Consider the following 26876-nt stretch of genomic DNA (forward strand, 5'->3'; position numbering starts at 1 on the left):
GTGAAGCTTTGAACTCTACTACTTCTATCTAGTTACTATAAGCTACTGTACAAATCCTGCCTAAAACCACCACAACCACATGGATTCCGCACAACTGGAGACTCACTGGGGGAGAAACGGGTGCTGAAAAATCACATAAAGTCGCCATCCGCAAAAACAGTCTTGTGGCCACATTTGATGACCGTGGCACCGAAGAGAGTACCTAGACCCAAACACTGGGGCGGAAACGCTCCCTCGCTTCCGGAGTGCAGTGGACGCAGTGAATTGACGTCATGGACGAGGGCGGGACTTCCGCCCCACGCATTCTGTGAGAAGGAAGCTGAGAAGGCACCATTTCTTGTGAAATTACAGACCCACCCAAGGAAAGCTAGCAGAATCCGAGTAATGCCTTCTGTCGTTTGTCACGTCCTCTCTGGTCGCCTACCCCGGTCTTCCATCGGAATGCAAACATTTTGGATAAAGCCCTGACAAGTCGAGGCCCTGCTCTACGCCAACGCGAACCGTTCCCCGACCGCTCTCTTCCTGGAGGAGGTGTCAGCCGCCAGGAAGTGTTCTGGCGTGGATTCCCCTTCCTGGTGCGCTCTCGGGCCAGTTCCCCGGGAAACGTGGGCTTTCTATTGTTTTCCGCTCCTGGGTTCCGGGAGGTGGCGTCACCTGACTTTGTAGAAGAGCTGGAGTAAAAGGCCGATCCCGGACGCGCCTGCCCCATGGGAGTCCAGGGGCTCTGGAAGCTGCTGGAGTGCTCGGGGCGGCAGGTCAGCCCCGAGGCCCTGGAGGGGAAGGTCCTCGCTGTGGGTATCCTTCGCTCTCGGTGGCTCATCTGCCAAGTGCAGGTGAACTTGGCGAAGTTTCTGCAGAACTAAAGTGGTGTCGTGGGTGGGAGGTCGGCATGGAGCATCCCACCCCTTCGTGTCCTCTCCTCTTCTGAGTCTAGTTCCGTTCGTGTTACTTAAGGAGGGGGCTTGTGCGACCAGGTTGTCTGGCCCTTTTCTTTTGAATCGGTAACTCTTTAAATCATGGTTTTTGGAAGCAGGAATTCCTGTTACGACATTGGGAAAGTTTTCGAAAGTACGCAGTGAATACTTTTCCTCCCACTCCCTGTGACTGACTTGTTAAGGATAGTGGCTTGTGTGCATATTTGGCTGATTTCGTGTCTTTGGAATTTTTAAATTTTTTTTCATTATGAAAACGTGATGCTTGTATTGGACACTTGTATTCGCTAAGTAGTGTTGCCTTGATCCAGTACCTGTTCCCTCCCCGAAGCCGCGGAGACCTCATACCAGTGTCCTCATGGAGGACCGGGAAGAAGCCATTGTATGAAGAAGAACACTGATGATTTTAAGAACATAATGAGATAATTACCACGTTTTCCCTAGTGGACAATATTCAAATACATCCGCATTGAATGCTCAGCTTAAAAGCTTTTGTTCAGGGTACCTTGAGTTGGGGAAAAGGAAGTTTTTTAGTTTTTTTGTTTTAAAGCACCCGCGCTCTGTTGCCCCCCAGTGGTTTCTCGGTCTAATTGCATTCTGAAGATGGCCTATCAGTGGATGAAAAGATGGTTTTTACTGTCAGGAACCTTTAAAACGTCAGCAAAGATTTAGGTCATTTTATGGTTAAATCCTTTTAAAAGATTAAGATTTTCTAGAACTACTGATATGAAACACCAAGGTCACATTTCTAATTTTGTAGGACGTCAAAGGAAGGAAAGGTAAACCATGTAATTTAGATTATATGTTTGCAGATGGCTCGAAGAGGCCCATTTGGAATATGAAGTCATTTTTATTTTAGGCTCTTTTGAAGAACTAATCATTTAGCTAAAGAGGACTGTCAGCCTAGTTACAATGATAACCTCATATACAGTACTTGATAGCTTGTATAATTGATTTTTCTTTATCTTCAGAATAATTCAGACATCTGAAATATATATTTTATTTATTTTTTGTTAATAAAGAAGTTATTCACAATTATACCAGGTTCATAGTTTGTTCTTGGGTCTCTAAATAAAGTGGTTTTGAACCATCTGAATAGTTGAATGTCTGGTTTATTTATGTGATTTAAATGGCTGTTAAGTAATATACAATCAGCAGTTTAATTTTTTTTTTCTTTTTTATTATGGACCTTAACATTTGTAAAGTGCATGTAAGTGTATTATGAAGTTACTACACTCTATGCTATGCATACTAACGGGGATTACTTCAAAATTAACTCACCTAACTCTATAAGTAAGGACATTTTTAAAATTGTTGTTCTTTTTAAATGTTATTGGTTCTTTGGGTTTTTAACATGAAATGATTTTTGGATTTGCTATAGATTTTAACTTTTCTACCCCTTAGAGAAGTTTAATTTTGCCTGACATAGCTTTCTGAAATTAGACAAGTCAAGTTATGCAAATATTTTCAGCTTGTCTGAGTCTATGTATTTCTTCTCTAAGAATTTCCAGCTGAAGCTCTTAACACTGGCTGAGGATTGACACTATCCTTGATAAATTTAAAAGTACGAAAAAACCCCATCTAGTCTCTATGATTCAGTATTTTAGGCATATGGAGTTTAGTAATCTATATTTCAAAAGCTTCATATCCTGTTTTAAGAGCATGAATGAGAGTTAATAATCTGAAATTAGATTTTGTCTGATCATAAAGTTGAGAATAAACTTACTATGCAGACAGGTAATTCCGTACAACAGTGTAGCAAGCAGACATAGTTATTCAGCACAGTGTGGCTCTAAGACATCACTGAGTCCTGCCTCCAAGATGGGTCTAGGCCTGACCACTTCCCATGGTCTCTGCCACAGCTGCCTGCTGTCCGGATGAGCTGTTACAGCTAATTTAACTGGTTTCCCTGTAGTTCATTCTTCTCATGTTCCCCAGCGAGATCCTCGGGGTTCTGAAAGTCATCCAGTGGCTGTTTGTGATGCTTGCACATCAGTCCCACCATCCCTTCTGCCGTGTGGGCCTTGAGTATTTAAGTGGCTTTGGTCCTAGGGCATTGTGTTTGGCCTGTTCTCTCCTCCATTCAGGTCTCTGTGTCTTCTTCAGAAGCCCTCTCTAATCCTAACCCTTAGCCCTGGTCACTCGTGTCCATTTGTTCTGCTCTGTTTCTTCCTTGGTGCTCACCAACAACCCAAGTTGTTACATGTCCATTATTTATTTATTTGTCTGTGTCCCTTGTTTGGATTTAAGTTTCTCAGAGATGGGGACCACATCTGTTTTCTTCACAACTGTATCACTTGATGCATCTCCCTAGAGCCTTGTATATGCCCAGCCCACGGCAGCACTGATGTTACAGGAATAAATAAAACCATGGTGTGCTGGGCACTAGGTGTTTTGTTGCATAGCATTTAGTTAGGTAATTGTTGATGAGCCTAAGTTGTTTTTTTTTTTTTTTTAATGGTTGTAAAAATTAGGCCCTGTACATTCACTTAAATACTAACCTGCTCAGCTCATTTAATAGTAGATACTTATTTGCACTCTGATAGGCTGTGTGGAAGGGAGTGTAGTGCACAGAAGCGTGCTTTAGATGAGTGTGGCGCTCATAGGTTCTGCTTTCTTCCACTACATTGTAAACTCCATAAGGGCAGAAACTGTCCAGTGTTGCATAGAAGAATTTCTGACACATAATAATGCATTTTTAAATAGGGATGTGTAACAGGAGGTCTTAATCTAGGCTGGGGAGGGGACTCATAGACTGAGACCTCAGTAGATGGTAACAAAACAGAGGGGGAAACTCAGAGGAAGAGGAAAGAGTATGTGAGAAGGCCCCTGAGGTAGGAAGGAGCTTAGTGGCTTAAAATGTGATGGGAGAAATGAGCAGAGGCCAGATTCAGGCCTTTTGTAGGTCATGGGGAGAACTTTGGATCCTAAAGGTAATGGGGAGCCTCAGGGGGCTTTAATTGTTGCTGCTGAGATCCAAATGCACTTTGAAGGCGCACTAGAAGGTGGGATTGGTAGAATCTGCCAATGGTTGGAGGAGAGGAGTACTTGGGAGGACACCTAGAGTTCTCTCTGGTGAATAGGAGTGGCAGTCACCGAGGTAGGGGCCTCAGTGGCCTGGTGGACACATGGAATTCAGCTTGAAATGTCTGTGAGGCATCAGGTAGGGGTGCCAACTAGGTGTCTGGTGTGTGGTTAGGAAAGCCAGATGCACGTGGGTAGGGTGTGATGTGGGGCCGAGGTGGCCCGTGGAGTGGTGCAGACAAGAGGGAAGAAGGCCTAGGAAAGGTCAAAGAAAGCTCCTCCATGGTGAGGTGGAGGAGCTGGCGAAGAGAAGGAGAGCAGGAAGTGCAGCAGGGTGCTGGGCCACTCTTATGGACAAGTACAAAGTGCATTTTCAAAGGTGCATTTGTTAGGGCTGGCGTTGTGGCTCAGTGGCAGAGCGCTCGCCTAACGTGTGAGGCCCTGGGTTTGATCCTTAGCATCACATATAAATAAATAAAATAAAATTGTGTCAATCTACAACTAAAAAAAAAATTTTTTTAAAGGCACATTTGTTGGAAAATTTAAATGAAATCTCCAAGAAGAAAACATAAATTACCTTTGGTTTTAGCCACAATAGCTGCTATTGAATATTTTGGTGAATGACTTTCTAGATTTTTACGTTTAACATTATAGGTATTGTAAATGGAATCAGAGTGCATATATTTTTGTTACCTGTACGTTTCCTGTAGTAGTATTTGTAACCGTCTTTCTTGTCACTGAACATGCTTCTTCAGTTTCCATTTTTAAGAGCTCCTTGGTATTTTAGCAGATCCATATGTCACGATTTTAAAAAGAACTCTTTTTTTTAAAAAAAACTGTTGGAAAGCTTTTGAATTGCTCTTCTCATTTTCCTTGCTATATACAAGCATTCTTGTAAATGAATCTTGTTAAGCCATGATGCTTCTTGAGGATGAGTGCCTGGAAATGGAATTCTTTTTTTTTTTTTTAATTTGTTTTAAATTAGTTACACATGATAGTACAATGATCTTGACATATACAATTGAATCGGATATAATTTCTCTTTTTTAAGGACATGTCTGTCTTTGAATGGTATAAAAATTAAGTATGTGAATAGTAAAAGTTAAGTGTTCTTGTGAGATCCTGTCAGGGCCAGACGTTTTAAAATCTCAGATGAGTGGTGATCTTGGTGTTCAGTGCTTGGTATTACCAGGTATAGGAGGCTGAATTTGTGAGGATGAGGAGGACATTCCAGAACGCTTTTCTTTAACAGTCCTCTCAGATATCAGCATTTGGCTCAACCAGGCGCTTAAAGGAGCCCGGGATCGCCATGGGAACGCCATAGAGAATGCCCATCTTCTCACTTTGTTTCATCGGCTCTGCAAACTCTTATTTTTTCGAATTCGCCCTATTTTTGTGTTCGATGGGGATGCTCCACTGTTGAAGAAGCAGACTTTGGTAAGTATCTTCTAATTTTATTTTCTTTTTAGAATTTTAGATACCAAGACTTATTTTGACATATAACCAATTTAATTTCAACTACATTTTAAAATTCATCTTTAACAAACAAGCAAGTTTTTCTTTTTTAAAGAAGGTTTATTATAGTACATCATGGTAGGATGATAAAATTTAACTAGAACTACTAGAATTCTTGAACTTGAGAGTTTTCTCTTTAGAGTATCTGTTTCGGTATTCCACATTTATTCCCACTGTGCTACCATTGCTCAGAACCTTAAGGAAAACCTGTTTAAGATTTCCCTGAAAGTGAGATTGGTACCACGTCTTCTTTTAAAGGTGGGTCGGGTCTCAGGAGGCCGCAGTGTGGTGCAGTTGAAGGTGGTGATGAAGTGGATTATCCAGGGAGGAATTTGGGCCTGATATAAAAGATTGACAGTGATTTTCCTTATCGTTCTGAAAGTAGTTTTTAAAAATTTCAAGCAATCCAAATAATAATAATAATTTATATGACTTTTATATGTAGAAAATGCCAGCTCATCAGTTCATCAGTTTATAATCATGTCAAATTATTATCCAAGTGAGGAAATAGAGTAGAAGTGAGGATTCATAAATTCATAATGCTTGAGCACATTTGTTAACTCTGTATACATGTCTAGATCTGAATGTTTTAGTTTGCCATACTCTGTGTCAAGTCCTTTTTTGGAAAGATTAGAAAGGAAAAGAGGATAACTTTGTTTTTCCTGCCTATCTCAACCATAAGCACAGAGATTGTTTCATTTATCCCTAGTTAGATTTTCCTTTTAAGATGTTTCTGTACATTTTAGGATTTCATCTGACAGAATCTTGGATGTTGAGGGGCAGAGTTACATACAAGTAATGCAAAAAAGTAATATCGAAAATTGTTTCTGGCATAACAGCATTTTAAAGAATTAATGTTGTCGTTCATTTTGGGAAACATTGATTTGATTACATATCAAGTTTTAGGCTTCTTGGGCCATATTAAAAGACATTTAAAAGAGCCTGAAAGTAACAAATAATTCCCCCAATAAACTATATAAGTAATAGGTGGAAGCTCTGGGTGCCCTTCACGTAGCGGAAACCTGAGGGTGCTCACTGGAGGAGACACTGGAACAGCCGTCATCTCAAAACTCAGACAAGCCAAATTTTATGGGGAAAAAAACAATCACAGAAATGTTCTTAATCGACTGATAACTCTGAATTCAAATCTTATGTCCTTGCTTTTCATAGGCAAAAAGAAGGCAGAGGAAGGATTTGGCCTCCAGTGACTCCAGAAAAACTACAGAGAAGCTTCTGAAAACGTTTTTGAAAAGACAGGCTATCAAAACTGCCTTCAGTAGCAAAAGGCAAGAGGGGAATTATAGTGATTTGGGAGATTAATTAAAAATGTTTCACTTTTGTATTGCATTCCTAGGGTTCTCATTCTCTAACTTTAATTCTCAACAGAAAATAGAGAGTGAAATGTGAGGGATAAGTAGACTGTCCTTGGTTCTGATAGTTTGAATTGGTGAACCTTCCCCTTCCAGGAGAATCAGCATTGCTAATGAGAAAGGCTGCCCCCCCCCCCATCACCACCACCCATTTCATTCATTGATTTTGTGGTGCCAGGGTTGAGCTCCAGGCCCCTCATGTGCTGGGCAAGTGCTCTGTCACAGAGCTGCCCGCCCAGCCCCACTTTGTTCTTTATAAAGCTCCATCTTCTGACTGTGGGTGGGCTGTGGTCAAGGCTGAGGAGCCCCTGTGAGTCTCCTTCTTTCCTCTGGGCTGTATTTAGCTCCCACCGTGCTGGAGAGCCCCCCAGGAGGGGGAGAGCCACTGCCTTTGAGCAGGCTTGGTAGGCAGTGTGGGAAGATGACCAACTCAAAATACATTTTTATATGTTCTCTGTTTACAGAGTTTTGTTTGCTTTTCAGAAATGAAGCACTACCCAGTCTTACACAAGTTCGAAGAGAGGATGACATCTACGTTTTGCCACCTTTACAAGAGGAAGAAAAACATAGGTAAGTATTTAATTATTTAAGAATATTACTTTAGTCATTGTGGTATTGAGATAGTTAAACTTTATGTTTTACCTACATGATAAGGCCTGTGGGGATTTATTAGTGAACCTTCTCTATACCCTTCAGAATGTGTTCCAAAATCCAGGTTTGTCATTTTCTGACTTGTCTTTGTGCTTTGGAGATCTGTTGCTCTTTTGCATACTGAAGAGCCTTTGCTAGCACTGGATTTATAAGTTGGAAGACAAGCATTTTGGTTGTCTTACACTTTGCTTGGCGCGCTCTCGCCACCTGCTTCATCTCTCACCATGTGCTGAGACCCCACATGTCACACCCTTGCTGCTCAGTCCAGGGGGCACCGTGCACTGTGGTGTGCTCACTTCTCAGCCCTGAGGTCAGATCACTTGTCCTGCTGACCTGTGTTCTGGGACTGTGCCTTTCAGTACTCTCTGTGAGCCCCTCTTCTTCTGGTAGCCTGTTCGCCTCCTGCAGCTTCTGTGTTTGGTGTGTAGATGGAGGACTAGTAGTCTTGTGGCTTATTTTCATCCTTAGCCCCCATTCCCAAGAGACAGGGCAGCAGGGGCTGAGCCCAGGTCATTTCCTTATTGAAAGCACTTCTGTCTATTTCTTGAGGATAAATGTCAACCCTTAATCACACTGCTCCAGCTTCATCTTCTGGTCACCACACTGGCCACAGGCAGGCTTTCTTTCCCTTGTTTTTAGATAGTTCTAAAGCTTAGTTCTTCCGTCTGGAAAACTTCCCTCCATGAATCTCTCTGTACCCCACAACTGGACACCACATTTACTAGTGGCTGAATCCAGCCAGTGTAATTTAGGAGACGTGGACAGTTTTCTTGGCTCTCCAAATGGGACTGAGATGACTCTCCTGGGTGCACCTTCAGCAGCCTGCCCTTCCCTCACGGCTCAGGCTTTGAGGTCATGTTGTGGTTGCCGACTTACCTGTGCTCCCCACCAGACAGTGCGGCCCCTGGTGCCCAGGTCTTGCTGGCTTATTTGCTGTTGTTGCCCCTAACACTAGCAGCATCTTGCACTCAGTAAATCTTTAGGCTTCAAAATGATCTTAGGTTTTGTAAATATGTTGTTTGACTTTCAGTTCAGAAGAAGAAGATGAAAAAGAGTGGCAAGAAAGAATGGATCAGAAACAAGCATTACAGGTATTTAAATAATTCTGAAATTCAGAATGTGTTTTGTTATTTGAAATGATCAACGTGAAAATACTATTGAATAGTTATTGTATATTAATCAAAGTCCCTGATAAAAAGTAAATACAGATTCCCTTTTTATTGTGTGTATTTATATGCATATATGTACATATCTGTGCATTTATGTGGGTGTATAAATAAAAACTCACCCATATACACATGTATGGAATTGCCATTATATATGTTTGTCCAAAATAGCCATTTTCTTTATAGCCAATCAAATGACCAATCAATAAATAGTAATACGTGCCTGTGTAGAATATAGAAAGCATACCATCTGGACGAACTTGGAGTAACATTTTGGTATATTGTAGATCACATTCCCCAACCCATCTGGTTGAATACCTGTGTTTGTATTTGGGTGTGCGAGTATGCACCAAATGTACATGTGTATATGCACTTGTTTGTGTGCATGTCTGCCTACTTTCTAGTTATCTGTTATCATGTAACTTGGTATAGAAGTGAGCATTTTCACATTCTGTCTTGGTCTGGGTGTTGATCTGCTCATTTAGGACTGCTCTCTTGGAGCCCACCATGTAGGTAAAGGTCAGTCTACAGCCAGGGCTGGACTTGTATGTCCAGTTGTTGACGCTGGCTGTCAGATAGACCTCACTGAGGCTGGCCACCAGAATACCTGTGTGTGGCCTCCACATGGCCTGGGCTTTTTCCCAGCATGGCAGCTGTGTTCCAAGGGCAAGCATTCCAAAAAAAAAAAAGTTCCAGGCAGAAACTTCGCTGTCTTTCTAACCAAGCTTTGGAAGTTATATAGTATCTTTCTACCACTTTCTATTAGTTAGAAGTCAGTTCCTAGGACCAGTGCCTATTTAAGAAGAGAATTAGACAAGAATGTCAATGAATCTGGATGTGTTTTAACATTCTCACTGCACATATTTTAATGAATAATGTTTTTATAAATTCAAGTCATACTGTATATAAAAGTTTTTAAAATGAACATATTCTCAAGTTTCCTAGTAAAGCAGATAACATTCTTTGATAACCAAATTCATTTGAGTGTAACAGTGAATTGAACTAAGTGTATGAAATGTAAATTTCATTGTGTTATATTTTACTCTTTACAGGAAGAGTTCTTCCATAATCCTCACTCAATAGATATTGAGTCTGAGGACTTCACCAGCCTACCCCCGGAAGTAAAGCATGAAATCTTGACAGATATGAAAGAATTTACCAAGCGGAGAAGAACATTGTTTGAAGCAATGCCAGAGGTGACATAGACATTAGTATACAGTAGTATGTTAATACTTAGAATGAAAAACATCAGCAGAACTTCTTATTAGAAAGGAGAGAAATTTGATAAGCAGTACTGAAATTATATGTTAATTTCTGGTAATAGAGTTGAAAATGACAGGAAGGAAATGCAACAAGCTGTCGTGACATTGTCCCTGGGCAGTGGACAATTTTTTTTTCCTTTGTCATTTGAGCTTCTTCAAATATTCTGTAATTAACATATTAAGGCGAAATAATTACATTAAGTTTACAAGTCCATTCTAATGCTGGTTTGGAGTCTGATAGTAACATCTGTGTTATAAATTTTCCATCTTAAAGTAAATGTTACAATCCATTATAACTGTATGAACAGTTGTGACTCAATCCATAGTTTTAGCATAAAACAGAAGTATTTCTGTTGTTTAAGAACATGTATATTTAATGATGAAGGAAAGATTAGTAAATTCTCGCAGTTACCTTCTCTTTGTAAATTGCAACCAATAATCTTGTTTTATACTCTTAATGGGAAGTACATTCTCTAAGTATGTAACCCGAATGTCTATCTGGCATAGAATGCAAAATTGGTGAGATTAAACTTTATCCCTGAGGGAAAAAAATGAATTCACCAAGCAAAGAACAACATTATTTGAAGTAATGCAGAGGTGAAATGGGCATTAGTTACAATTCCATAGTTCTTCTTTAGCCCACTGCAGGACAGAAGCAAAACTTGTGACATTATCCCTACTGAGGGACATAGTAATTTTTTTAAAAAAAGTTTTCTGAAGATTTTGAGTACTTCTTCAATTGACACGAGAAGTAGGAAAAGGGCAGGATATGTTTCTTTTCCTTTCACTTTCTTCTGTTTTCCCATGTGGGATGTGAAGATGGGAAAGTACTGAGATGCAAAGAAATGAGATGCTTGGGTCTTTGGGTGTACAGAAGTAAATTTATTTTTATTTCAGGGAAAAATATTTGGGCCCCTTGTGTGTATCAGGCATTTTATTTCACACAGGATCTCCATAGTACTTGAGGAAATAGGACACAGTTCTTCCTTACCTGCTCCTCATCTTCTCCTTCAGGGAAGCATCTCAAGTGCAGTACTGAAAGGTGGTGTGGAGTAGCAGCTTGTTGCATCTCTCATTTTGATGGAACAGAGTTGTTCTGAGTCTTCCGGGTTTTGTATCATCTGTATGTTGTGTAAAGGTGATGTTGATGCTAGTTGTGAGGGTGAGCAGTAGTACTAATAGTAATAGTAGTAGCTCAATTTTGGTAAATATGTCTGCTTTGGATCCCATATCTACCACTTATTAGCCATGTGCCTCTGGGCAAGTTACTTAACCTCATTTGCAGAAGGGAAATAATGTCTTATAGGGTGGTTGTGAGAATAAGTTGAGATGGTTTATATCAAAGTGTACAGAAGAATGCCCTTTACAGGAAAGCTTTGTAAATTTTACTATTACTCTTAATAACTGTGATTGCTGTGACTTATGGTGTATGTCTTCTATTGGCCAAGGACAGTGTTGGGCACCTGCATTCTAGATTATGTGTTAAGCCATGACCAAGATTGTTTTGTGTATACTCAATAAATAATTTTGATTAAATTGTGACAGTATCCATAATTTCTATATTTTTTGCTTAATTCTTTTGTTTTAAGGATTATTTTTTAAAGGCAGTTATAGTCTGTCCTAGTGTTCAGTTTTTATTTTTATGTTACAATATTGTAAAATAAACCAATGTATTTGTATAATATGAAACTACCACTAATTAAAATGGGCAATTATTCTTTGTCCCCTTTTGGGGGAAAAGGTGGAATAGTGTCTGTATTAAATGTAAAACAGTAATTTTATTTGTTAATTTTGCCTCTAGGAGTCCAATGACTTTTCACAGTACCAACTCAAAGGCTTGCTTAAAAAAAACTATCTAAACCAGCACATAGAAAATGTCCAAAAAGAAATGAATCAACAGCACTCAGGACAGATCCAGAGGCAGTATGAAGAAGAAGGGGGTTTTCTGAAGGAGGTAGAATCGAGGAGAGTGGTCTCTGAGGACACTTCACATTACATCTTGATAAAAGGTATGTAGTGGTTCTGAGTTCAGTAAACTACCGGTCCTGGATAATGATAGTGAGGTCCTGCTTATGCAGCTATAAATGGATGAACCCAGCACCAACCCAGTTTAAAATTAACTAATTTGCTGATTAACTAATCTATTAGCTAAAAATTAATTGCTGCTTAGCAAAAATTGTAACTTCATTTATGGGAACCAGTGACATCTCGTTCATCTTACTAGAAGTATGTGGTCACACTGTGAACTGTGTGGTGAGAAGTGTTTTACTTTTTCTTAAGGTTTTCAAGCTAAGAAAGTGGAAGAAGTGGGTTTGGAGTCTCTTCCTTCTTCCAGCAAAATGCACAACATTTCTTTTGACATGAAGTCATCTCCCTGTGAAAACCCAAAGCCAGAGAAAGAACCTGATGCCACCCCTCCTTCTCCAAGAACGCTGCTAGCTCTGCAAGCCGCCATGCTGGGCAGTAGCTCCGAAGAGGAGCCTGAGAGTGGAGCCCCAAAGCAGCACAGCAAGAGGGGTGCTGCGCCAGACCAAGGCTCCGTATCACCACGGACCCTCTTGGCCATTCAGAGAGCTCTTGATGATGACGAAAATGTGGGAGTGAGTGCCGGGGACAGCATGCCGGCAGGAGGGCCAGGAGTGAGGACGCTGCTTAGAGACAGCCCCGGCCAAGAGCATGCTGAAGGGCCTAAAGTGAGAGAAGGGGGAGCAGGGCTGCTCACCACGGGCCCCCCTCCAGCCAACGTGCACTTCCTGGAGGAGCCCGGGGCCAGCCCTGGCAGTGGAGAGGAGCTGACAGACTCGGTTCATTTGTTGAGCACTCTAGTTAGTCAAGGCAGTAAGTCTGACGTTCCAGAAGAACACATGCCACTCACTCACACGGAGAAGGGAGTCTCTCAGATGAACAGTGAGTCCACAGATAAGGCCAGGAAGGGTCCTCTTCCACACAGTGACAGGCCCGGGCTCCCCCGGGGACAGGAACTGACACAGACACCTCCCACAAGCACAGCTTCTGAACCCAGGAGCGAAGCACATGCTGAGGAGCTCGAGGTGCGGGCAGGTCCTGGCCCTTCCCAGAGTGGATATGATTCTGCTTTGTCAAGCGATGATGAAAGAGAAGCTGGAGCAAGGCCCGCTGAGGTCACTGGCATCAGCACTTTACAAGAAAGGAGGGACATAGTAAGTGTCCCTTCAGAGGCAGTAGGTAACCTAGAAAATGCCATGCCCTTAAATGCTGCAGAGCACGAGGATATCCCCCAAACCATCCAGGAATGCGAAATAACTACACCCGCGGGCCAGGAGCGAGTGTCAGTCCTGCATTCCTTGGAACCAGTGGAGATGGAGTCTGAAGAAAGTGAATCTGATGGTAAGTGCTGTGCTGTTTCCAAGCGGCAGAGGTGGGGTGGGAGCTGAGAGGCCCCTTAGCGTAGCCCCGTTCCCACTTTTTACAGATGAGAAACCAGAAAGAGGTGAAATGACTTTGCAGGGACTCACAGCTGGGACTGCGTCCTCGTCCATCCTGCTTTGCAAAGCTCCATCATTGTTGGCTATAAAGTGGGGGTAATACCCTAGAGGGAGAAGGCAAAGCTGGGGTTTTCCTTTAGCTCTCAGGCTCCTTTGCCAGTACCTCAGTGACAAGCACTTTGTATTTGTCTTATCATTTCTTATTTTGTCTGCCACTGTTGTTAGGCTTTCTCCCCATGGATATGATATATGTGTCTATTTCTGTATGCACTTATATGCTGCTGGTGCTCATTATGTGTAGATGCTACATTTGTATAAAATTATTTGTAACTCTAGAGTCAGTACTTTGTGTCGTTTGTGTGTAACTCTAGAGTCAGTACTTTGTGTCGTTTGCCAACATTGCAGGGTGTGGGGATTTCTATCGCCACACTGTTCCCCAATGAGATCTGCCTTGATTCAGTGCTCCTGCAGAGATGGCCAGAGGGTGGGGACAGTGGGGTGGCAGTGTGGTAGAAGCAGCTGCAGCGTTGGGGTTTGCATCCCAACTTCAGAACTTGTGAGTAGGGCCACCTCGGGGAAGCCACCCAACACTTCTGAACCTCATTCCTTGTTGTAAAATGGAGAAAATGTAATCTGCCAAGGTGGGTTGTTTAGTAGGACCAAAAGTATATGTGCAACATATTCATATAGATACACATATTTCTCTGCAGGAGCAATGACCCTCTTTTTGCCAATTTAGTGTTCACATAACTTTATAAACCAAACCCTGCATGATGAAGATCTTCGTACACATACACTCTCACCTTGTGTCCTGATGTCTGTTGGGCCTCTACATTCTAAACTCATGATTTCCCAGTTGTGATTAATAAGTACAGTGCACCCGAACACAGGTGTAGCCACTTGTTTTTGTATCCATTGATAACTTTATCTGTGTAAATTGTAGCTATGATAGTTACCAAATGGGGCTTTCTGACTGCGTCATTCCTTGTATATTTATCAATGGGCACCCTACTATAAGGAAGATCTGTCTCTACTCCCTCATTTATTTTTATTTTTTTCTGTGTGGCCTCCTGGATTCTGGCTTTATTCAGTGAGTTACAATCTGATACTCTGACAGTTTATTTTTTTGCTTGAGTTGTCCCAGCTTTGGCCAGTGGGGCCTCTTCAAGCTGGCTCCTGTGGCTTTCGACAATCCCCCCTTACATTTTGAGCATTTCCTTACTTTCTGGCCTAGATGTTCCAGGCCTGTGTTGAACTCATGCCCTGACCCTGCTCTTCTCACCAAGGACCCTTTCTTCTTTCAGGGAGCATGATGTTTAGAAAGCATGGCTGGGTGCTAAGTGCTCACTGTTTCCCTCAGCAACAGAGCCTGGAGCTACATTTACGTATACATACACAGATGCATGTGTGCACACATCTATATTTATTTCTGGGTCTATCTTTGTATTAAGATCCAGGTGTTCACACTGATATCTGTAATTCCCAACATCCAGGGTTTATTCTAACCTCCCCTGTCTTTATTTTTTTTTTTTTTTATTTTTTTTTTTTGAGAGCTTACAGGTAAAGCGCCCCTGGCTGGGTTTAATCCCTAGTACCAAATAAATAAATAAATAAATAAATAAAATTGTCTTAATAAACTTAAAGGTACAAGATTTTTGCAATAATGGTAACATTCTGTACCGTACACACTGTAAACTGGGGTACTGGATAATCTAGTTCGGTTCTAAAATTTTAAAATCTTTCTATTTCTACAACGCCTAAGTTCAAAACAGCACATGACACTGTTTTTCTCCAATGGGGGTTTCCGGGAGGTGACAGCGACAGGTCTGCCCGCGGGACGCTGGCGTCCAGCGGCAGCACTGCTGTTACTCCAGGGCCAAGGACCTCCGGTGCCCACCCTGGAGAGCCCACAAGGAAGATTCGCCCCCTGTGCCCCTGGACGTTCAAGTCGAGCGCAGCGGGACCGTCTCCGGGAGGAAGGCTGTCAGGCCAGACGCGCATCACGTGAAGCTCCTAGTTCCGGGGCCAACGACGGGCGCCACACGTGGGCTGGAGTCGGCCTGGGACCCCCCACCCGCACGCCCATCCTGCAGGACCCCACCCCGACTTCCACCCGGGGAAAACAGGCCCGGGGCCGGCGTGTCGCGGACGCCACAGCGTACCCGCGCCTTCTCCCCTAACCCCGCGCCCCGGGCAGGCCGTGCGCAGGCGGCGCCCCCCCTCCCCTGTCTTTATAATTTTCTTTTTTTAAAATAAATTTTTTAGTTGTAGATGGACACAATTTTTTGTTTGTTTATTTTTATGTGGTGCTGGGGATCAAACCCAGTGCCTTATGCCCCTATAATTTTCTTAACAGTGGGAAACTTCCTCCCATTATCTTCAATATATTTACCTATCTGCTATTTCTTTCTTTATCTATAATGATCTCCCCTTACCTCTGGCTCCTCCTCGATCTGCTCCTCTCTGTCCTGATTGTTTCCTCACACAAATACGTGCAAGCCCCCTCCCCTGAAAGCAAGGAATGGAACCAATATGTATTTATTAAGAAAAAATAACAAGAGAAGAGGAAAGGAATGTGGAAGAGAAAGAACTATTTCTCTGAGTATTACCCAGGATTTTTTCAGCTTTATTTACTCTTTTCATAGTGAAATGGCATAAAGTCATATTTAACAATCTATACTTGATAATTTTTCTTTTTGAATTTTTTAAAAAAATATTTTTTATACCTTTATCTTGTTTATTTATTTTTTATGTGCTGCTGGGGATTGAACCCAGTGCCTCACACATGCTAGGCAAGTGCTCTACCACTGACACAACCCCAGACTCCTTTTGAATTTTAAAAACAATATTAGTTAACTTAGGACATATAACAGTTGACTAATCTAATACGCAAATCTTAGACTATCTTTGAAGGTAGGAATCAAACTCTATCTAATTGAAAAGGCTTGTTTTGAAGTTACAGGCATCTGTGATTGAGTTTGTTTAACAGTAACATTAATTGCATGTATTCTTCTAAACTCAGATTTTCTCTTTGGAGACAACATTTTTCAGGGTTCTTCAGAAAGGTGTTGATGGTTTCAGGATAATTTCCATGTTCCAGTTGCAGATGAAGTGACCCTGTTATTTTGGTACAGGAAGCTTCATTGAAGTGCAGAATGTGACAAGTGATGATGAACTTGAAGCTTCCGAACCTCCCTCTGAACAAAGTGAAGAGGAGCCAAGAGGAACTGAGGAGGAAGAAGCCCCTGGTGGCACCCAGAGCCTCCTACAGGACAACTCAGAAGGCGAGGACTCTGATACTGACCCACGCAAAAAAGCTGAAAAGGAAGCAGAAGACTCCCTGGATGAATGGCAAGATATCAACTTGGTAATAATGCAGCCTGTTTCAACTTATTGCTAAGAAGCCGACCTCAGTAGCTTTTGAGTTTTAAGAGTTGTTGGATGAAAATTTATTAGCTGATTGCAATGAATCTTCTTGTTGATGGCTTCTTTTCTATCTAGATTACTGTCTGGGATAGACTCTGCTTTTCTTGTGACTTAGTGAGGGAGCTCAGGTATTATAGTCTTGCTCAGAAATCTATGTGGAGAAGAAGGTTGTTGATATTTTCAGTCAGATTAAATGCAGGCTTTTTCTAACAAATGAACTTAATTGGATTATTAATATAATTATCTGCAAATGAAAAATTATTCTATAGGAGGAGCTGGAAACCCTGGAGAGCAACCTCTTAGCACAACAGAATTCACTCAAAGCTCAGAAGCAGCAGCAAGAGCGGATCGCTGCCACTGTGACGGGACAGATGTTCCTGGAAAGCCAGGTGTGTTCCTTGGCCGGGGCATCCGCATCCCTTCCTTAGACCCCAGGGAAGGCTGGATGGCGTGTGGTTGCGCTGCTCCCTCTGGCTGCGGCCTGGGTGCATTTCCCCGGGGCTGTTGTGTCTGATTGCAGGAGCTCCTGCGCCTGTTTGGCATTCCCTACATCGAGGCTCCCATGGAGGCGGAGGCGCAGTGTGCCATCCTGGACCTCACCGACCAGACTTCTGGAACCATCACCGATGATAGTGACATCTGGCTGTTTGGAGCACGGCATGTCTATAAGAACTTTTTCAATAAAAACAAATATGTAGAATATTACCAATATGTGGACTTTCACAACCAATTAGGTAAGACCTCAGAGTAGATTTCTGAAATTTACCTTTGCTATTTGCCTTATGCATTGTTTTCTTTCCAGGGAACTAATTTGATGCCTTAATGGAAATGGTTAGGTGCATACAAGTTTTCATGTAAGAGATCTTTTACTTAAGTGGAGAAATAGGATTTTGAAAACTGGACTTCAATCAAAGTCCTGGTATATTTAGTTTTTTTCCAAGCTTAATTATCTGACCTGGTTAGTTGACTAGTCATTAGCTCTCCAGAGTGAACCAGGGTAGGAGAGAGGAATCGGGTGGAGTGACTCCTGCCCATGGCCCACGCTGGTGTTCCTAGTATTGGTTCCTCTTTCTGCAAATACCACATCAAGTGATCCCTGAATGCCAGTTATTCTTGATAGGGAGATGGAATGAAGCAGTCTAGTAGGAGAAACAGATAATGAGCAAATGCATAAGTTATTGACAGTCTGGAGAAACAGTATTTATAGGTAGCCTTAGGGGCCTGAAGGAGATCTGCAAGTACTTTAGAGAAGCACTTGGTGATAAGTGCTCAAAGGGACTAGCAAGTGCAGAGGCCCTGAGGCACAAGTCCCCTCCCAGGAGGCTAGCAGGAGTGGGAAGAGTTACTTGGTGGGAGAGTATGGAGAGACCTGGGTCAAGGCCATTGTCCTGCACTGGAGGAGGGAATGTGGGTCAGCTGGTGTGGGAGGGGAGAGGAGAGGAACAAGGTACCAAGCAGCCTGTGTTGTGGACCCACCATCAACAGGATGAGGGAGACTAGGAAGAGGAGTGGAACTGGGAGAGGGAAGAGTTCAGGCTGGAATGTGTCAAATTTGATATGCCCATGGGATCCCCAAGTGGAGATACAGAGTTTGTAGTTGAATATATGCAACTGTGGTTCAGAGGCAGCCACGCTAGATAGTTAAATTCAAAGGTTAGCATATAGAGGGAATTTGAAGCTGTGAGAACAGAGAAACTTTAAAAATCTGAACAGAATGCCATTTTAAAAAATCTATTTCATATAATAAAAGGAGATATCTTTGGCTGTTGAGTGTGTGTGTATATGTGTGTGTATGTAACGCTTATATAACATTTGTGTAAATTATGTAATTTATGTGATTATGTTTATAAATGTTATAAAATAAATATTTAAATTAAAATTGCTACTCTTGTAGGATTAGATCGGAACAAATTAATAAACTTGGCCTATTTGCTTGGAAGTGATTACACTGAAGGAATACCAACTGTAGGCTGTGTAACAGCCATGGAGATTCTCAATGAATTCCCTGGACGTGGCCTGGAACCTCTCCTAAAATTCTCGTAAGTTCTTTCTACAGTTCTTTAGTTCAGATGTTTGTAGAAATACCCATTCTAGCAAATGGAACTTTTTCTCAATTCATGAGCTGTCACAGATCACTGTGGACTGAGAGACTAGCAGGAGGTGCTCATTGATCCCCTGGAGTCCTCATGAGATCAGAGTCAGTTTCCTTCTTGAGTGGCACCGGGCTTCTCCTGGTCCCAGGGGAGGAGTGTACAAGCCATTTTGTCCATTCAAGTATTTATTGAATCCTGACTATAAGTCAGATGCTGCAGGCCTTGGGGATATGAAGGATGAGCAAGTCACTGCCTGAGGGGCTTCCCGTGCCCTTGGGGTGTGAGGAGCAAAGGTGCTTGCACCATGTGTTCAGTGTTCTGAGGCCTCCAGGTGGCTGTCCTGTTCCTCACCTTGTGAATTCTGTGGTATGTCCAGTTGTGGAATCTCATTTGGTCTGGAGCCCAGAGTCGTGCCGTTCAGCTGTTAGTTCTGGTGACTCTGAGATGGTAGGAGTCATCAGCACATCTGTGAAAGTAGTTCTTTCTTGGGGCTGTAGCTCAGCGGTAGAGCATTTGACTAGCTCGCATAGGGCCCCAGCACTGCAAAAGAAGGAGAAAAAAAAAAAGAAGAGACAGTTTGCACACACCATAAAAGTCACCCCTGAAGTGACTAGTTCTGTGGTGTTTAGCATAATCACAAGACGTGATGGCATCTTCTGGCCTTGGTAGCAATTTGATTTTGTATTCTCTACAGTTACATCTCCTTTGTCCTGTGGTTGGAAAATGTGGGACGTTCTGGTCTGGAGAACCAGTGATCAGAGTCACTGGATGAAATCAGAAATTGTAGTACTGACTGCTGGCCTATATTCAGACTTAGCACACACACCGGTGTATCTTATTAATGCTTTCTTTATCTCTATTCCCATATTTTTCTTATTGTTGATGAAATGTATGTACCAGGGTTAAGTTACTAGGTCACTCATATATCATGATAAATAACTTGGAAAAAAATGCCAAGTAACTTTATTATACAAATGAAATAAATACATAACAATTTGTAAAGTGTGGATTAAAAAGGACCTACTTTAAATATTTTGCTTTATATATTTTAAACTTTTCTATGCACATTATACTCAACGCACATTGTAATTACTTTTTTAAACCAGGTTGAAACTGTGTTATATACTTAGAGTCAGCTTTAGCAGTTTCTCTCTTTGATCTTCTAGCTGCTTAAAGACAAGATGGGAGCAGCCTGGTCCCTGCCTGACTCAGAGGTTTAGGATGGTACAGAGTTAATGAGGAGGAGTGGTGGGAGGCCAGTGGAGCTGAGTGTGCGACCGTGCTTTTCTGTTCTCATCATCTCCTAACCAGACCCTGGCTAGTCAATCATTCTTTAAAGTGGAGCTATTCTGGGCCAGCAGGCCGTGTGTAGTCAACTAATTCTGGTTTGGCCTACTCTCTGTGTACTTTAATAGAGCCTTAATTTTTGAACTGGCTACCAACATTTGAATCTGGGGCGATTTCACAAGAAAATTTAGCTTCTCTTTGGGGAGAAGATTGTCCCACAGCAGCTGAGCTGGAGCAGCAGCTGCTTCCCTCCTGCACACCAGTCCTTCAGTTTCATCACAGGTGTCACTACTCCCTGCTCTCCTCCCACAGCCACGCTGATTGACAGATGCCACAATTCGTCCTGGATGTTAAGTGTCTGGCCCTCCTGCTTAAGGAGTAGTGGTCTTTTTGGCTCCATGAGCCCAGTGTGCTGAGCACATTCTCCTACCTGGCAGTCATGATGAAAATTCAAAAGTGAAGCAGTGGTGGCAGGCTCGTGGGCATTTCCCCAGGACACCCTCGGAAACAGTGTTATAAAAGTGATGAAGATAGACGACGACGACGATTATTATTGTTTATTTGTGTGTGTGTGTGTGTGTGTGTGTGTGTTTGTGTGTTTTGATTCAACGAAGACTGCAGTTAGTCTTTTCAACAATAGATGGCACTCGTGTGTCATGAGGTGGAACGCAGGCTGATACCACTCCATGAATTAGTTCCCAACACCAGTAAGTGGGAGAAGCAGTGGGTTTTTTGTGGGTCGGGGGGCAGGTGTGTTCCATTGAGTCCATGGATTGGTGAGGGTTATTTTTATGTTTTTAACTTTATGTATTTATTTTTCCTGGTGTTCTGCTGTTGCGGTACAAACTACCTTGTAATCTCAGGGGCTTCAAATGGCAGAAGTCATTGATTTTGCTCATGAATCTAAAGTTTAGTCAGCTTCCTGGGTGTGTTTTGTTTCTGCTCCATGTTGTTTGAACAGCTCATCTGGGCTCAAGGATCTGTTTAAATAGCTGACACACACGTTGGCCAGGTGGTCTTACTGTCACTGGCAGCCCAGACAGAGCTGTGGGTGGGGTCTTGCACCCACTCCATCTGGACCTGCTCGTGAGACTGGCTTCCTCAAAGCCTGGTGGCTGCTTCCAAGAGCAAATGTTCCAAGAGGCAGGAAGAGGAAAGTGGAAAGGATATCCTCCTAGCCCAGCACAGTGCTACTTCCTGTTACCCTGGCCAGCCAGTCCCAGAGCGTCTGGCCCCACTTCTTTCTTTCTTTTCTTAGGTACATATTAATTATACAGAATATTGGGCTTTATTGTAGAATTTTCATACATGCGTATAATTCAATAAATTTAATTCCCCAGAACCTCCCCCAGTCCCACATTTTTATGGAAAGAAAAAAAAAATGTAGCTTTCTTTAACCACAATGGATGAGTTCAAGAAATAATAGATGAGTATTAGAATGGAAAAAATGGATAAAATATAAAGAAAAAATAGCCATATCTTTGCTTAGAACATTGCTTAACACACAAGAAAGTAATATTTTGTATTATTATTTATTATTTTTAATATCTGTTGACCTTTTTCCATTATATGTTCCCCTCTGGGAAAAGAAATGATAGGATGCTTTTTGTTGACTTATGTTTTTCAACTATAAAATTTACCATGTTCTCGGCATTTTCACCTTTTATTGAATACTCTTGTATTCATCGATGCATTTTGTTAGAGGTGAAAATGCAGATACATTGCTTCATTTTACTGCTGAGAAGGAGACCTGGAGAAATTGTTGTGGTAGTGTAATTATGCATGAAGGCTCTGGGAGAGGCTTTTCACTTCCAACTACAAATCTAGAGCAAGTTTCTTCTTTCTGAGTTCAGTTTCCTCTCTAGGTGAGGCTGATGATAGGACTCTGCTTGATTATGGGGTAGATAAAATATTGAACAGTACCAAGTACAGAGACATCATTTAATAAATGTTCCCTATCACTATTCCTCGTGGTTAATAATACTGAAAGCAGTACAATTAGTGTTCTATACATCATTCACTTTGCATTGGAATTAGGATTTGAATTTTCCATTTCTGAACTCTACCTTCAGTTCTTTACCCCCAGTGCATGCACTACACTATCTCATTACTTTATAAATATTTTCTTTACCTTATAGAGAGTGGTGGCATGAAGCTCAAAAAAATAAGAAGATAAGACCCAATCCTTATGACACCAAAGTGAAGAAAAAACTACGGAAATTGCAACTCACACCTGGTTTCCCTAACCCAGCGGTTGCGGATGCTTACCTCAGACCTGTGGTGGATGACTCAAAGGGCTCGTTTCTGTGGGGGAAACCGGATCTTGACAAAATTAGAGAGTATCCTTGAATCTCTGCAAACATAAGGGACATTGAGCCATAGTAAGGCTTGTTAAACTTTTGAACAAGAACTTGGATCATTTTCCCCTGGTATCACATTCACTTGAAACCCTCCTTTTAGTTCCTTTTTCCCTCTCAGTATTAAAGAGGATCTTCTTTCAGATAAGCCATGATAGCATTCATAGACATGAACACATACTTAAGTACTATTTATTTTGAAAAAAATAGGAAAGATGATGATGATTTTTTTTGTGTGTGTGGTGCTGGGGTTGAACCTGGGACCTCACGAGTGCTGGGCAAGTGCTCTCTCTGCCACCGAGCTGCATCCCAGCCCCACATAATTTTGTCCTTTTTATTGCTGGTTTTCTATTTTGTATACTTAAATTTAAGTATTTCAGTTGATGTTTAAAATGTTAGAGTAGAATTAATCTAGCTACAGTTTATTTTTTTTCTTTCATAGACAAGATATCTGAAACATATTTTATTCTAAGTCAGACTTTTCATAGTCAAAAGGCTGACGTTGTAAAATGAGGGTAGAGTTTCTTCTGCCTTACAGGATTTGAAAAGAACATACTGCAAGATGATCATGTTGGAATAATTTGTTATCTTTTTATCATTACCTCTTTAATGTTTTAAATATGAAAATCTTTTGAAAGGGAATAAAGGGTCAGTTCTTTGGATCTTTTATTTATCACTTGTTAAGTACCTTTGAAAGCATTTATAACCTTAACTGCCTGCATATTTTGTCAGCGGTATTTTGGATGGAACAGGACTAAAACGGATGAATCTCTATTTCCGGTATTAAAGCAACTGGATGTCCAGCAGGTAATCAGGTGGCTCTTTCCCTGATTTCACACTGAAGAGTGAACTTAGTAGGGCTTTGATTGGCAGCTGTTGAAGAACAGCTGCCAATCATTTTAGGTAAAGAACAGAGGAAAATAGAAAAAGAATAATTGGACTTAGTCTTCACAATATCTCTCTTAGTGCTGGACTGTGATGGCCTTTCATGTTCATTCTGACTTTGAAAAAAAACAATAATCAATTTCACACTAAGCATTTCTGATTAAAGATATTACCCTCTTGGTGTTATTGTCATTTTTTAAAAGCTTAGGAAATGTCCAATCCAGAACAGTTCTCGTCATTAGGGTTTCTCAATTATAAGCACTTCTTAATTTATGATTTTTATATAGATCTTTATAGTAGAAGCTCAGTCATTATAGCATATCAGTAAGAGAGGGGATCTGGAGGAGGAGAGGCCTTGTAGGACCGTCTCCCCTGGGCAGGTGAGTGGGTCTTGCTCTGTCCATGTGTTCTTGCTCACTTAAAGCAAGTTTTTGCCCACCATGGAAGCAATCCACAATGTACACTCTCAAATCCACTGTTTAGCAGAAATGAAAAAATATCTTTTAAGATAATTGAGTTAATTTCCATTAAGTTTGGTCAATTTTGGAAAAAAAAAAATAAGCAAAACTGATGTAAAGAGCATTTACAGGGGATCCCTCTTGTTTGTTGGAAGACCTTTCTCTGCTGAAAGCATCGCCCAGCTGAGAGTGAATGCTGTTTCTCACCGACTGGTTACTCCTTGGCTCGAGATACATTTTGTTGTAGAACTTTCTCCCTTCCCACTATTGAACTTAATATAAGTTTATTTCTCTATGATTGGAAAGTGTAAATAATGTTGTGATGGACATTAAGCCTAAAACTTTTCTCACATGTAAGTATTTTTAAAGAGTATCTTCCCAAGGCTTGAAGACTTTTTACAGCTCTTAAAATATCCTGTGAGCTTGCCTCCTGGAGGTACTATATGATTATATAATGTTTTAAGAAGAAGGAGACGTAGGACTTAGAAACAAGCCCAGTGAAATTTTATTGCTTGAGAAGGTGATGCTTTTTGAGTATCTCAGAAGAGATTTGTTGTTGGAGATGTGGACAGAGGACTTAGCCGACAGAGTGAGTGCAGGTATTGCTTTCAGTGTAATTTAGAAATCACTGAGATCCACTGTAATTAATTGGGAGAGAACTGGCTTTTGGAAGGTGTAAATCAGCATTCTCTGAAGTGGTAATCCAATGTGAGCAATCAAGGCGGAGCTTGTTGACACGGTGTGGAAATCTGTCTGATTCGCGTGTTATTTTATTTTAGACTCAGCTCCGGATTGATTCTTTCTTTAGACTGGCTCAGCAGGAGAAGCAAGATGCTAAGCGCATTAAGAGCCAGCGACTCCACAGGGCCGTGACGTGTATGCTGAGGAAGGAAAGGGAAGCGGCCGCTAGCCAGGTGGAGGGAGAGAGCGAGACGCTGGGCCAGGCCCCGGGCAGCGCCCCGAAGAGGAGCCTCGCCGAGGAACCGCAGGAGGCCTCGAGCCTGAAGAGGAGGAGGCTGTCCGAGTCTGGAGGCCCCCCCGATGGATGCGGTGGGTTTTTGGGGCTGAGCTGCCTCTCGGAGTCCGGTGCCTCTTCGGGTGAGGAGGCCGGAGGTTCGCCGCCGAGGAACGTGCGCAGGAGAGGAGCTGGGGCCAGGCGGGGGGTCGGGCCCCGCGCTCCCGTGCAGGCGGCCGGGGTGAGCACCAGCAGCTCCAGCGAGGACGAGGAGGACCGCGGCGGGAGCGCCAGGGCCGCCCTGGTGACGGCCAGGCCCGTGTTTGGGAGGAGAAAAGGGAAGGCCAGCCGTGCCAGGGGAAGAGCGAGGCAAACCTGATTCAGAATCTGCCTTCTCCTCCGCGGCCGTGAGGACACAGTGAAATTAAATGCGTTGGCACAGTCTTCTTCGTATCCAGTGTGTGGTCTTTAAAAAGATTGGCGCGGACCCGACAGTGTCAGCGGGTCACGGTTGTCCCGTGTCCCCTGCCACTGTCGGGTGTTTTCTTGTTCTCAGAGACTTTCTCTCTTCCCGATTCCATATCTTACACTGCCTGGCGCTTTCTGACCCATAAGGAAAAAAACAAAGAACAAAGAATCTACATGACCAGCGCCGGCTCTCAGAATGCCTTCCCTCTGACTCATACCTAGGTGAGAAGAAAGATACCTGTGTAGTTTAGGAATAAATAGTGGCAGCTCCAGTAACAAATAAATTCCTGCACCCCACTGCTTGCTGTTTTCCCTCAAGCTCTTCTTAGAATGATAGCAGGAGGGACCCTCACTGCCGGAGCATATTTGAAGAACATGATTGCTGCGATTTTAGCAATTAATTAGGAAACCTGACTGAGGCGCTTCGTTCTTCCTGTGAGCATTAATGATGGGAACCTCTGCACCGTAATGTTTGCTTTCACACTACTTCAGGTGTCAGAAGCTGACTTCTCTGTAAATAAATTTGGTGGCTCAGGGGTTCATCAAGCCAGTGTAGGTGGGTTCACGTTAGGTGTTGACTACTGTTGGCACAGCTCTTTGTCCAGTGGTCAGCCTAGGTTACTTTAGGATGACTAGGCGGAGATCTCCAGTAGCCTGCTACTTTGAGTCTAGGGTACCTTCAGATGTGCCTTCCCAAGTTCATAATCCTTCTGGTATCTTTGGTATTTCCATCTTTCCTTGTTTCCACCATTTGGCCTTCAAATTGAAAATCTTCACCAAAGAAAATAAGATACAAACAGATACTTTTCAACAACTTTTCAATGAGTCCTCAGGATTTTAGGCTGTCATTTGTTTACTGTTCAACCAAACTTCTGGGATACTTGGACTTCAGCTGTTGCTTTTCTATGCTCATTGTTTCTTCTTAATTTCAAATATGGCTTCTGCTTCTCTCAGTCTTCTCTAGCAGCTTCCTTCTCACATTGACAATGACATCTGCACAATAAACTCAAGTCATTTCTTGATGCCTCTTTGCTCTAGAGGTATTTGAAGCAGAACACCTCAGTGAGGACAGGAACATGTTTTCATATCATTGGTATTTTTCAAAGGTACTGGTAATTGGGAGTTTTTGCATATACATGTGGGTAGAACAGTGCTAAATATTTTGATTTTGTTGGCTTTAATAGATAATTCAAATTTATTTTCCATTGTGTTAGCTGATATAAAGTCTGTCACTGTAACGGAGACCTTCCTATACATGGTCTAGGTGAGCTAGAGCCTTCCTTCTCTCTTACTCTACTGTCGACGCGTCAACAGGGGAAGTTGTTGTCTTTTGAGTTATTCAGAGCCCAGGCCAGCCATCCTCTGGGGTGTCTTGCTTGAACAGACTGTGACCACTGCATCAGTTTTTCACCCTCCTGGAAGGGGAAAGAACCAAATCCAGGACAAGCAGAATGTCTTACATTAAGGGTGAATGGAAAAATCACTTTTCTTCCATTTCATTGACCTGAACTGAGCATTTGGCCATACTTAGACATGCTCAGAAATGTGATTTCTACCTGGTCT

The 26876-nt window shown here is 42.2% G+C and overlaps 1 protein-coding gene across 4 annotated transcripts; it reads left to right on the forward strand.

The window, feature by feature from the left end:
• Positions 1-304: 304 nt before the first annotated feature.
• Positions 305-25298, forward strand: Ercc5 (ERCC excision repair 5, endonuclease). Of its 4 annotated transcripts, none has more exons than XM_027938836.3 (15): positions 305-795; positions 5218-5393; positions 6642-6757; positions 7325-7411; positions 8523-8583; positions 9711-9854; positions 11722-11929; positions 12201-13286; positions 16519-16751; positions 17080-17199; positions 17331-17544; positions 18705-18849; positions 22329-22529; positions 23270-23354; positions 24670-25298. In XM_027938836.3, the coding sequence occupies exons 1-15, from the start codon at positions 708-710 to the stop codon at positions 25222-25224; spliced, it is 3519 nt and encodes a 1172-aa protein (XP_027794637.2). In that variant the 5' UTR covers positions 305-707; the 3' UTR covers positions 25225-25298. The 4 variants fall into 4 exon arrangements, with proteins under 4 accessions (XP_027794637.2, XP_071467730.1, XP_027794639.2 ...); XM_071611629.1 differs by having other exon boundaries at positions 24699-24824; XM_027938838.3 differs by having other exon boundaries at positions 23280-23354; positions 24699-24788.
• The last annotated feature ends 1578 nt before the right edge of the window (positions 25299-26876 follow it).

This window comes from Marmota flaviventris, chromosome 4, assembly GCF_047511675.1.
Source record: "Marmota flaviventris isolate mMarFla1 chromosome 4, mMarFla1.hap1, whole genome shotgun sequence".
Classification (NCBI taxonomy): Eukaryota; Metazoa; Chordata; class Mammalia; order Rodentia; family Sciuridae; genus Marmota; species Marmota flaviventris.